General features: G+C 40.0%; 1 protein-coding gene across 4 annotated transcripts in view; it reads left to right on the top strand.

Annotated features, from left to right (window-relative positions):
* Positions 1-12826, top strand: part of PLD1 (phospholipase D1) — a 210283-nt gene that overhangs the window by 148413 nt on the left and 49044 nt on the right. For all 4 annotated transcript variants that reach the window (XM_063621672.1, XM_063621673.1, XM_063621671.1 and 1 more), the window contains 2 exons: positions 431-541; positions 3304-3392. In XM_063621672.1, coding sequence (XP_063477742.1) covers positions 431-541; positions 3304-3392 — 200 coding nt within the window. The remainder of the gene's footprint in view (positions 1-430; positions 542-3303; positions 3393-12826) is intronic.

Here is a 12826-nt window from a genome sequence, read left to right as displayed (position 1 = left end):
GTGCTCTGAATAAATGTACCAGAACAACAGGGATTCTGGTATAATTGAGGGACTGTCATAGGAAAGGAATACAAATGGTTACTGTACTCACAGCCACCAGAAGAGGTACTTCTGAAATAGTTTTTGTAGAAACCACAATTTGTGGTTTCCAATTTTGAATGAAAATAATCCTGGATGAAAGAGGGTATATTCAGGATGTGATTTCCAGCTGAGAACCTTCCTTATGGACTACATCCAAGGACCAGTTCCTTTCTCCCCTCTTCCTTAGCAGCATTCCCCACCCCACTACTCTCCTTTGGTTCACACATGACACTCAAGCCACTGTAATCATTCAGTCGTCTGGAAGAAAAAGGAGTGGCTTCATTGTATTAATATATACGATGTCCTCTCCATTGCTAATACTCGTTCATTTCTGATTGCTGCCTTATAGTTGCTCCGCTCTGCTGCCGATTGGTCTGCTGGTATAAAGTACCATGAAGAGTCCATCCATGCCGCTTACATCCATGTGATAGAGAACAGCAGGCACTATATCTATATTGAAGTAAGTCTTGCTCATGTAAATTCGTGTGAGAAACTGCCTTCCCTTAAATATCATGCAGAGATTTCAAGGTCCCCAAACTTAGGACCCGTCATATTAATAAGTATATTTTGAGGCGTGAAAAGTGCTGGAGAAGCTCTGGTTCATATCACCTGAATTTTGACCTCCCAAGCATACCTGGAACTGGCTCTGCATTGTCATTAACTCAAGATTCTATTGGGAGTCTCGCAAATCTTTGCTATTAAAATGCATCATCAACTCATTGTAATAGTATTAGACAGAAATACCCCAACATGGATAGGTAAGTTTTGATTTCACTTGGGTTGGAGGGTTTAAGTGTGAAGCAAGTTGTATTTCAGGAGAGCACACACAGGGGTGAGTTGCTAAAATAGAGATCACTGGATGCCACTGGTTTGGGCATGGCGGAGTAGGGAGAGTGCAGGGAAAAGAATGTGGAAAAGGAAGATGTGAGAACATTAAGAGCAGGTACCACCTTCTTCAATCCTGTGTGAACTACTATTGATTATGAAGCTTTTTTTCATCCCAGAATTTTTAGAGTATATGAGAAAATCTGGGGACACTGAGTTTAGTTTGGGAACTTAAATTACTCTTCAAAGTGAATATAAAAATAGTTCAGAGAACTTGAAAAACCCTGAGAAAATAAAAAGTCACAATAATGGAAAAAATAAATCATAGCATAATTTCCTTCTTTATTCGAGTCTTTTCTTTCCCACTGAATTTTTTAAAGGTAAATGGGGGAGTGGATTAACTGAGGAAAACCATTCTAGCCCTGTTTTTCTTCCCCTTGGGTCCTGGCCCTCTCCCGCTCTGCACAGCAACAATTCATTAGAGACAAGCAGGGAAGAATTGGAGCTTTATTTGTTTCATGAGTCTGGCTAGAGAAACCTAAGTTAAATATAATATATTAGCTGGCTAAATGCAGTGTGGTATCCTGAATGGCATCATGGAATAGATATAGGACATTAGTGGAAAATGAGCAAACTGTGCATAAAGTCTGGAGCTTAGTAATGCTATTAGTATTATTAATTTCAACAATTATACCATAGAGATGGAAAGATGTGAAGGCTGGCTCATCTGTTGCCCAGAATCATTTTGCTTCATCTCTTTTTAGTAGCATTAACATCAGCTTTTCTGGCCGGGCACGGTGGCTCACGCCTGTAATCCCAGCACTTTGGGGGGCCAAGGCAGGTGGATCACCTGAGGTCAGCAGCTCGAGACCAGCCTGGCCAACATGGTGAAACCCCGTCTCTACTAAAAATACAAAAAAATTAGCCAGGCGTGGTGGTGGGCACCTGTAATCCCAACTACTCGGGAGGCTGAGGCAGGAGAATCACTTGAACCCGGGAGGCGAAGGTTGCAGTGAGCCGAGATCGTGCCATTGCACTCAAGCCTGGGTGACAAAAGTGAGACTCCATCTCAAAAAAAATAAAAAATAAAAATAAAAATAAATAAATAATCAGCTTTTCTTTTTAATGTGACGATAGTATTAAATGATGTCAGTAATGCCATGTAGGTATACATAGTTGGGACATAGACCTGGTTGACACTCCTGTAGTCAAGATAAGCAGTCAGCATTCACCCGACTCTTCCAAAAAAGGAGAAGTAAAGGACATGACATGTAGCCAGTCTGTGTTTACAGCTGCTGAGGAATGCTAAGCTTCTTTATAGTATGAATTCAGAAAAAGAAACATGGTTTGGTTGCCATTGAGATTTTGATTGTCTGATGCCCTAAGGGGAATCACATTCTCAAAAGACTTTCTGCACCGTGTCTTCCTGTAAGTTTGTCTTCTGGAGGCATTTTACAGATTTATGCACTTAAGTATAAAAGCTTATATAGTCATAAAAATGATAATGCCACAAAGGGGTGATAATTACGAGTTGTTACATATATATCTCTTTACCTTGAGATGATTAGCAAATATTACTTTGTGATAATTGTCCTTATAAATTACAGATGTGTTATAACAATCTATTCTATTTGAACACATAACATTAGTAATATTCGCACCAAATTTTTAACATTCCTTTATGCAGCAACAAAATCTTTTGCACTGTTATGATAATGTCGTAACTTGTTTTCTAGTAACAATTTTAAAGACTATTTTGTAGATCTATAAATAGCAGAAGTACTTAGAGGAAAAAAACATCTCTTTTTTTAATTAACTGGCTTATATATATGCAACATACAGAAGAGAGTTGAGGCTACTTAAAATAGAAGTTCAGAGATAATAAGAGACCCAGACAAACAAGACAAGGTGAAAGCAGATGCCAGGAAATAATGGAGAAAGGGTGGAGAAAACTAGGCCAGGCTTTTCCATCTACCTTGTTAAAAAAGCAAGCTTAGCATGAGATAGAATGTTTGCCAATATAGAATTTTTAATCATAAGCATTTATACGTGTGAATCTGAAAAAAACTAATTTTTGTATTGATTAAATTTGCAATGTTCCTAAGTATTCTGAGAATGTAATTTAGAAAATCACCTATAAGGAATTCTCATGGTGAAATAATATAGTGTAACTTTCCACTTGATTAAGTGTTACAGGTGATATGACCTGGAATCAGATGAGACCCTGAGTGAGATGAGGTGGCTTTTATTCTATGTCATTGACTTTCTTGATGTGATTTCAGTGATCAGAACACATCTGCTGTGTGAAACATTTTTAAAAATATATTACAGTATTGTCCTTACGTATATTGCTAAGAAAATAAAGACTAACATGATTGTCTTGTTTATTTCTCATAGAACCAGTTTTTCATAAGCTGTGCTGATGACAAAGTTGTGTTCAACAAGATAGGCGATGCCATTGCCCAGAGGATCCTGAAAGCTCACAGGTAACAGCCTTTGGCTGGGAGTTCTTGCTGCAGATGTTCTTGTATTTATTACTAAAATGACTTTGCAAAGCCCACTTTTAAAGTACTATCATTTCCTAGCAGACTTAAATTTGGTGCAGCCAGCAACAGTTTATTGATGCCTTTAGTCTGAGTCAGTTGCTAAAAATTTTTGAGTCCCCTTTCTAGAAAATTTGAACTCTTCCAGGGCACAAAAATTTCTTCCGGGCCAGTCTGTTTCCCACACATGACGTTTGTGATTTGTTTTATTTAATAGCAGACTATGAGCTGTGTTCGTTTAAAAAAGCAAAACAGACATAATATTTTGCTGTGGGTTATATTTAAATTCTTATTACCATATGTCATATTTATTCAGCTCATGGGATTATTTCTTTAATAATTGGTTTGCTGAGATAGAATTTACATACTGTATAATCCAGCCACTTAAACTATACAATTCAGTGATTTTTAGTGTATTCACAGAGTTGCACAACCACCACCTAATAAATTTTAGAACATTTTCATCAACCCAGAAAGAAACCCCATTAGCAATCATTACCCATTGCTTCTTTTTTTAGCCCCTGGCTACTGCTGATTTTTCTTTTTCTATAAATTTGCCTAGTCTGGGCATTTCGTATAAATGGAGTCACACAATATGTGGTCTTTTATGACTGATTTGTCTTAGCATAATGTTCTTGAAGCTCATCTATATTATAGCATGTATCAGTATTTCATTTCTTTTTATTGCCAGATAATATTCCATGACGTGGATATACCACATTGTATTTATCCATTCATTAGTTGATGGACATTTGGGTTGTTTCTACTTTTTGCCTATTATGAATAATGCTGCTATAAACATCCTTTACTAGTTTTTGTGTAGATATATATTTTCATTTATCTAGGGGTAGAATTGTCAGGTTATAGCTAACTCTATGTTTAACATTTTGAGGAACTGCCAGACTATCTTCCAAAGCGGCTCTGCCATTTTATATTCCCACAGTGTATGAGAGGTCCAGTTTCTCTGTATTTGCCAATACTTATTATTATCTCTCTCTTTGATTATAGTCATTCTAGTAGGTGTGAAATACCATTTTAGAAATGGTATTTCATTGTGATTTTCATTTGAATTTCCCTAACGACTAATGATACTGAGCATCTTTGTGTGTGCTTATTGGCCATTTGTGTATTATCTGTGGAGAAATATCTACTCAAATCCCTTGCCCATTTGTTCACTGGGGTATTTGACTTTTTATTTTTGAGTTGTAAGAATTCTTTATATATTCAAGATACAAGTCTTATATCAGATATATGATTCCCAGTTTCTCCCATTCGATGGCTTGTCTTTTTACTTTCTTGCTGGTGTCATTTGAAACAGAAAATTTTTTTATTTTGATAAAAGCTAACTTATCTATTTTTTTCCTTGTATCCCTTGTCCTTTTGGTGTCTAAGGAACATAGATAGTGATATCTAAGAAATCGCTGCCTGATCTAGGATCATGAAGATTTATGCCTGTTTTCTCCTGGGAATTTTATAGTGTTAGCTCCTACATTTAGATATTTGACTCATTTTGTTACTTTTTATATATGGGGTGAGTTAGGGGCCCAACTTTTTATTCTTTTGTTGATGGATATAGAGTTGACCTAGCACCATTTGTTAAAAAGACTATTCTTTCCACATTGAATTGTCTTGGCACCAGGGACAATTTCTTCTTATGGCTGATTTCAGCTCCATTTAAAAGTAGCAGAACAAACACATAAGCAAAACCATTATATTTCATTACTTCAAGTCATTGAATGCATGCAGTGAAGAATAAGTGCATATACATTTGGGAATTAAAACACTTTTTACTTCCAGTGTCATGTGGTAGTTTGATATCTTTTTTCACATAATATTTGGGGACTTTTATATTTAAGGACATTATAACAGTAACTATCAGCATTTTATGTGATTCACAGTTTATAACTACATTATCTCATTGAATCTTCACAACTACGCTTGAAAGTAGATCAGGCGTATTTGTTGTTGTTATTATTGCTGCTGCTGTTGTTGTTGTTGCTGTTCCCATTTTTAGGATTAAAAACTGAGATTCAAGAGGCTATGTGACTTGTCTAGGCCACTAACAACAATAGGCAAAAAACAGCTTTGAGCCTAAATCTTTGGACTTTCAACCCAATGCTTCCCTTCACACCACATGACTCTAGTGCATTGATGGTTAGGATTAAAAACCCATTCAGGGCTTCCCCAAGCTGAGGCAAATGTGTTGGGCCTGTAGTTCCCTTCCCCTATTGACCAGCCATTGGATGCAGGCTGACTCTAGGGAGTGGGGATGACCTTGAGTGAGGCAGGTCCCTTTCACCTATGGAGGACTCCATACTTTTCATACCTGGAGGACTTCACTGCGAGTATTCTGTGGCCTACATGCTCAGTAGCTGATGGGATGGCTGTCTTGATCCCATGGTGAGGGGATCTAGGCAGCACACTACAGCATCCACCATATCCTGCAGGGTGTACAGTGGATCTCAACTGTGACTACACATCAAAATCACCACTGACTTTTGCAAGATTACAGAGAGCTTGACTCACCTCTAGGCTTACTAGATCATAATTTCCTTAATTGGGGCCCGGCCTCGGTATTTTATACTGCCCCAAAGATGTGTTTTTAAGTGTTTGGGAGCCTGAAAGAATATTTTTCTTCACTGTAGTAATTTGTCTTTAAAAATCTGGGCTTCTAAAATAATAAAATTAGGCTGGGCATGGTGGCTAACGCCTGTAATCTCAGCACTTTGGGAGGCCGAGGCTGGTGGATCACCTGAGGCCAGGAGTTTGAGACCAGTCTAACCAGTGTGGTGAAACTCTGTCCCTACTAATAATACAAAAATTAGCTGGGCTTGGTGGTGCATGACTGTAGTCCCAGCTATTCAGGTGGCTGCGGTAGGAGGATTGCTTGAACCCAGGAGGCGGAGATTGCAGTGAGCTGAGATCATGCCATTGCACTCCAGCCTGGGTGACAGACCAAGACTCTGTCTCAAAATAAATAAATAAATAAATATTATCACATTTTAGGGCTAGAATAAACTTCAAGATATTTTCTGATGGAACATTTCCTAGTGATCTTATGAGCTGCTCCTGAAAGGAAAAGGGATCTGTGACTTTAAAAAGTATGGTAAAGTAGCACCTGTTGCAGATTGTATCTTACACTTGGAGTTTGACAGAGCACATTAAAGACTCTGGCAATTTCAAGTTTGCTTTGTAGAAAACGGGAAATTAGTTCATCAAATTTCAAATAAACCATGTGTCATTTAGCTGTGATCTCTCGATAGTCTCATTTTTTTGACAGGCACATTTTCAAAATGGTACATATGTCACACATTTACTTTCAGTGGATACACACACACATCCTCAAAACGTATTTTACGTTTCCCCGCCCCCCCCGCATCTCTGCATTCTTGTTAATCTCCCTATGTTAATTGCAACTGTAAAATACATTTTCACTTAATTTCAAATCTGTGAGCTTGTGTTCTGTGAGCTTGTGTTATTAGGTAAGGTAAAGGCAGAATTAAAAAGCTTACCTTGGGCAAGTGTGGTGGCTCACACCTGTAATCCCAGCACTTTGGGAGGTGGAGGCGGGAGGATTTCTAAAGGCTAGAAATTTGATACCATCTGTCTTTACAAAAAATAAAAAATTATCCAGGTGTGTTGGTGTGCCTGTAGTTCTAGCTACTTGGAGGCTGAGGGAGGAGGATTCCTTAAGCCTGAGAGTATGAGGCTGCAGCGAACTATAATCTCACCACTACACTCCAGCTTAGGAGATAGAATGAGGCCTTGTCTCTAAAAAAATAAAAAAATAAAAAATAAAAGAAACAACATATTTTGCAGATTGCCAGCATGGGGTGCCCCCTTTTCACTAATTAGGGGCCATGACGTGCCATCCCAAACTTACCCCTCTCTCTCCATAGACTTCTCTGTTCTCTACTTTTCTGAGACTCAGAACTTCCCTGCTAAAGTCACATTCTTAGCAACAAGTATAATTTTGGCTATTTGAAAAAGAATAGAATACGGCCCAAAGCAGATGGAGGGAAATGACAGTCCGCAGTCAGCCAGGCTTCACCAAAGAATACAGGCCCTCTGCCAGGTCCCTCCCACCCTGGAGAAATCTGAGTCTTCAAATTGCCAACTCCCTGGACTGTGCTAAGTCTCTATTTTTCTGCCAGCGCTGGAATCCAGCCTCACAACAATTCCCCTAAGCAATTTCTTGGTTCCTCTCACTTCCTCTGGTTCCTTCTCAACAGCCATAATTCTTTATAGAAATAGGTTTTGCAAAGCCTTCATGTTCTGACATGACCTAGAGCCTCAGACTCATGTTTATCCCATGCTGACCTCAGAACAGCCGGGGGAATCAGAATTAAAAAAAAAAAAAAAGCAAAAAACAAATCTTCACTCTAATAAGTAAAACTGTCTCAGAGTTGAGGCCAGCTGCCCAACCCACTTGAAACCTTTCTTTGACAACTCAAATGTGATTGGCGATCAGAGAGAAAAAAAATCATAATCCACAGTCTAAAATTTACTGTTTTATGCCATGTTTGACTAAGCCAAAAGATAGGACCAACTGATCCGGGTAGACACATTTTTAAACACTGTGTGCCATGAATGAATGGTTTCTGAGGAGATTCTCAGATCTTTGCACATGGAAACTTGACATGCATAATTTTTCTGCTTCAGTAGAAAGTCAGGAAGTGAGAAAGTACATTTTATAGTGTTAGCAACAAAAAGTTGATGCATACAATGAAAATAGTTGACTTAATGCTTCTGTGTTTTAATATTAAACTGCATTAAAAATATGCTATTAAACTACATTAAAAATACAATTTTGAACATTGTTCAAACTTACCATGCTTTTTTTTTTTTTTTTTGAGACAGTCTTGCTCTGTCACCCAGGCTGAAGTGCAGTGGTGCGATCTTGGCTCACTGCAAACGCCACCTCCCGGGTTCAAGCAATTCTCTTGCCTTAGCCTCCTGAATAGCTGGGATTACAGGCACCCACCACCACACTCAGCTAATTTTTTTTTTTTTTGAGACGGAGTCTCGCTCTGTCACCCAGGCTGGAGTGCAGTGGCGCGATCTCGGCTCACTGCAAGCTCTGCCTCCCGGGTTCACGCCATTCTCCTGCCTCAGCCTCTCCGAGTAGCTGGGACTACAGGCGCCCGCCACCACGCCCAGCTAATTTTTTTGTATTTTCAGTAGAGACGGGGTTTCACCGTGGTCTCGATCTCCTGACCTCGTGATCTGCCCGCCTCGGCCTCCCAAAGTGCTGGGATTACAAGTGTGAGCCACCGCGCCCGGCCTCAGCTAATTTTTTTGTACTTTTGGTGGAGACGGGGTTTCAGCATGTCAGCCAGGCTGGCTTTGAACTCCTAACCTCAAGTGATACACCCACCTCGGCCTCCCAAAGTGCCCCTCATGCTTCTTAAAACTGTAGAAGAGCTACTGCTTGCCTGTAAGTGGGTGGTGTGGGAAATACCACACTGGGAAATCTGAAATTATTGGGGGACCAGATGTCTGGAGACCTGGATTCTCTCCAGCTCTGTTATCCACAGGTATGTGACCCTCTGTGTACGTCAGTTTGTCCTTGTGACACACTGTTTCTTCACCAACCACGAATAATAATATCTGTTCTACCTAGGGTTATATGAATATATGTCAAAGTAGTTTGTAAGCTGTAAAGCACCAGTTCATGTAAGAAATTATTATAGCATTTCCATGATATTCATCATCTGGAAATATGTTGTTCACCGTAAATTCAAGCAAGGATAAAGAGGCATGATATTCAAATCAGCTGTTTCAAAATTAGTATTTATGCTAGAAAAAGAAATGTTTTAATTAAAAAGATGCTTAAATGTTCCGTATTTTAAATTATTGGATGGCTACTTCTAGATAAGAAAAATTTGTTTTGGTTTCTCACCACTGGCTCTTGTTCATTGTGTGACAGGTTTAAGCACATGATTACAACACTCTGTCTAAAGGTTTTCTGCCAGAAACCTATAGCTGACTCTTCCTGGGAATCGATTTTTGATTTCTCTGTTAATGATCTGATAACACTCTCCCCAAAATGTAAAGTAAAACAAAATGTATTCTGAAGCATAATAGGTGTTTAGTTTAGTATTGTTTTAATTTTAGATGCTGTTTACTGTTGTTGTTATTTGAAGATATGCAAGCTTTCTAATTGAAATCACCGATTGATATAATTGAATAAAAATGTTACCAAATAGTTTTTGAGTCTTTCCACATAATCAGTGCTATACCTGTGTTACCTCATTCAGTCTTTGTATCAACTTTATGGGATTGGTTGTGCAATTACTCCCATTCTACAGATGAGGCAGCTGAGGCCTAGTGAGTTTAGATAACTTAGCCAAGTCATACAGCTATGGTTGGATAGGAGTAGGACTCAAACCATGTCTGTAGGACCTCAACTTGTGTTTTTTACCAGTAAGCTACAAAGCTTCCCCCATTTCAAGGGATATAGAAATTTTCGAATGGTAAGCCTCCCAGAAATCTATGAAAAATACTTTATTTTGAAATTTTAAAAATTGAATGAGCTGGGCACTGTGGCTTATGCCTTTGATTCTAGCACTTTGGGAGGCCGAGGCAGGAAGATCATTTGAGTTCAGGAGTTCAAGACCAGTCTGTGCAACATAGTGAGACCTAGTCTCTACAAAAAAAATAAAAAATAGCTGAGTGTGCTGGTACATGCCTGTGGTCCCAGCCACCCGGGAAGCTGAGGTGGGAGGATCTCTTAGCCTGGGAGGTGAAGGCTGCAGTGAGCCATGATTGCACCACTGCACTCTAGCCTGGGTAACAGAGCAAGACCCCATCACAAAAAGAAAAAAAAAATCAGATGAATGTTTTATTTTTTAAAAGCAATGCTTGATAGATTAAAAGTTCTTGGGTTTAAAGAAAAATCTATGTCCGTAATTACCATATCCTATAATTTTGTACCAAACTGAAAAGACATGTTGGGCTTGTTTCAGAAGCATTGTCTTAAAGAAAATTCAACTGCAGTACATTTTTTTTTTTTTTTTTTTTTTTTTTGAGACGGAGTCTCACTCTGTCACCCAGGCTGGAGTGCAGTGGTGCAATCTCGGCTCACTGCAAACTCCGCCTGCCGGGTTCACGCCATTCTCCTGCCTCAGCCTCCCAAGTAGCTGGGACTACAGGCGCCTGCCACCATGCCCGGCTATTTTTTTGTATTTTTAGTAGAGGCAGGGTTTCACCATGTTATCCAGGATGGTCTCAATCTCCTGACCTCATGATCTGCCCACCTCGGCCTGCCAAAGTGCTGGGATTACAGGCATGAGCCACCGCGCCCGGCCAAAACACATTTTATTTAAGTATGCCAGTCATTGGTTTCACATTGTTTCTTGTGGGGTAACTCCCAAGCTCTGTATGATTTCTGGAGAAGAGGTTACCTTGGGACACAGATGACAACAGATTGTGGCAGGAGACCTTTTGATTTAGATCATGTAAATGCTTTTATTCTATTCTAAAAATTGTATAAAATGGTAACCTCAGCAAATAGAGAAACGTAAAGATTAGCACAGGGCAAGGGCCAGCAATCATTTTGAGCCTGAGCATGTGCCCTGGAAAAGAGAGGAAGGAAGAAGGAGACTTAAAGAAAAATGACAATGAAAACGGTCTGGCCATAGTGGGAACAGTTTAATATAAGGTTCTATATAACCTCATTTGGGGGCCACTCAGGGCTAGGCTTGCCAAAGACTATCAAGCCCAGGGTGAAGTCTAAATCAAACATGCTGGGGAATCCCTCAGCATTCTTAGGTTTGAAAGCTTGCCATTTTCAAAAGATAACCAATGAGAAAAATGATGTGTGTTTGTGCACAATATGTAACAGTTCATAATCTGTAAAGTCACACAGAGGATAGGTAAAGTCAGTGCTAAATAGGGCCAGCATTTCTAGTGGACTAGTCATGATTTTAGCCAGTTCTTTCATGTGCAGATGAGGAAACTGAAGCCCAGAAGGATCTTCTCCTTTAAAAGGATTTGCCAAGCACAAAATAAAAGGGATTATGTCCCAAACGACCAAGAAGCTACAGATCCAATTCCAACATAATTGATACCACCATAGTATAAAATTCTCTTTACACACACACACACACACCCCCACACACACCCTAAGCCCTAACCACTATTCTTATTTCTGACAGTATTCATTGCTGCAAAATCTACAACAATGAGATGATTTATAGCAGCTCTTGAAGTTTACAGTAATGAAATACAAACTATAAATCTCAAATTCTCAAAAAAAAAAAGTGTCACTAGCAAAGCATATCAAGCTTCCTCGGGGCCTTCTTGCCAGACCCTGAGACCCAGTTGTGAGCAGACCAAGCTTCTCCTAACTGTCCTTCATGCTGAGGAGGGACCATGGGTGAAGGAGGAGAGGCTTATGCAGCAGAGAAAAACAAGAAAAGGAACGTAGAGGTACATCACTGCTGTGACCCATCTACATGGTACATTTGTACTCTGCTTTTAAAGGTACAAACAGCTTTATAGCAACCACAAAAATTTTAAACTTAATTTTTTTTTTTTGAGACGGAGTCTCGCTCTGTCGCCCGGGCTGGAGTGCAGTGCCGCGATTTTGGCTCACTGCAAGCTCCGCCTCCCAGGTTCACGCCATTCTCCTGCCTCAGCCTCCCGAGTAGCCACCACGCCCGGCTAATACACACACTACTATTTTCTGTTGAATTGTAATTTATTTTCTTTTCCTACAGTTCATCTGAATTTCTAGCTCAAGCGCATTTCCACACAATAGGAGGGGTTTTAGTTTTAGTTTTGGCACTTCCTGATAAATGTGGCCAAATTCAGTGATTTCTCATTATTTCCCTTCTATATTCAGCATCAGGGTTCTACTTCTGCCTCCTCTCCCTCCACATCCTGTCCTTGATCTTAATGCTATGGGGCCCTGGATCTTTGGAAAGGGGCTTCCAGACACTGGTGTTGATCTCCCTCGGGCCTGTTTTGGCATCTGCTTAATGTAGCTTGGGGACGTCAGCCTTCGCCTTTCAGGCCTGCCTCTCTACCACTTCTCCTCTGCTCCTGCCACATCGCATAGCTGCTGAACGACACGCTCCACATTTCTCTGGAGTTCACCTGAAAGCAAGGCTCGGATCCTCCTGGCTCTCATATCCTCACATTGAAAAGAGAGTAGGGTCTATCCTGTTTTCCCCGGAACTCAGCTTGAGGCCAAAGGACTGATTCCTTCACCTAAGTCTTGCTCTTATTTCTCTACACTCCTGCCTCTGCTTAGAGAATCTCTCTCCAGTTCCCCAAATCTAAAAGAAGTTGATGTTTTTGTGTCCTGCTTCCCTTGTGAGAATGCCACCCCGGGAGCAATGCCTGCTTCGTTTCTCCAGTCACAGAGTGGG

The sequence above is a fragment of the Symphalangus syndactylus genome, chromosome 17 (assembly GCF_028878055.3).
Source record: "Symphalangus syndactylus isolate Jambi chromosome 17, NHGRI_mSymSyn1-v2.1_pri, whole genome shotgun sequence".
NCBI lineage: Eukaryota > Metazoa > Chordata > Mammalia > Primates > Hylobatidae > Symphalangus > Symphalangus syndactylus.
The sequence above is the reverse complement of the archived record's forward strand: the minus strand, read 5'-3'. Positions and strand labels throughout refer to the sequence as shown.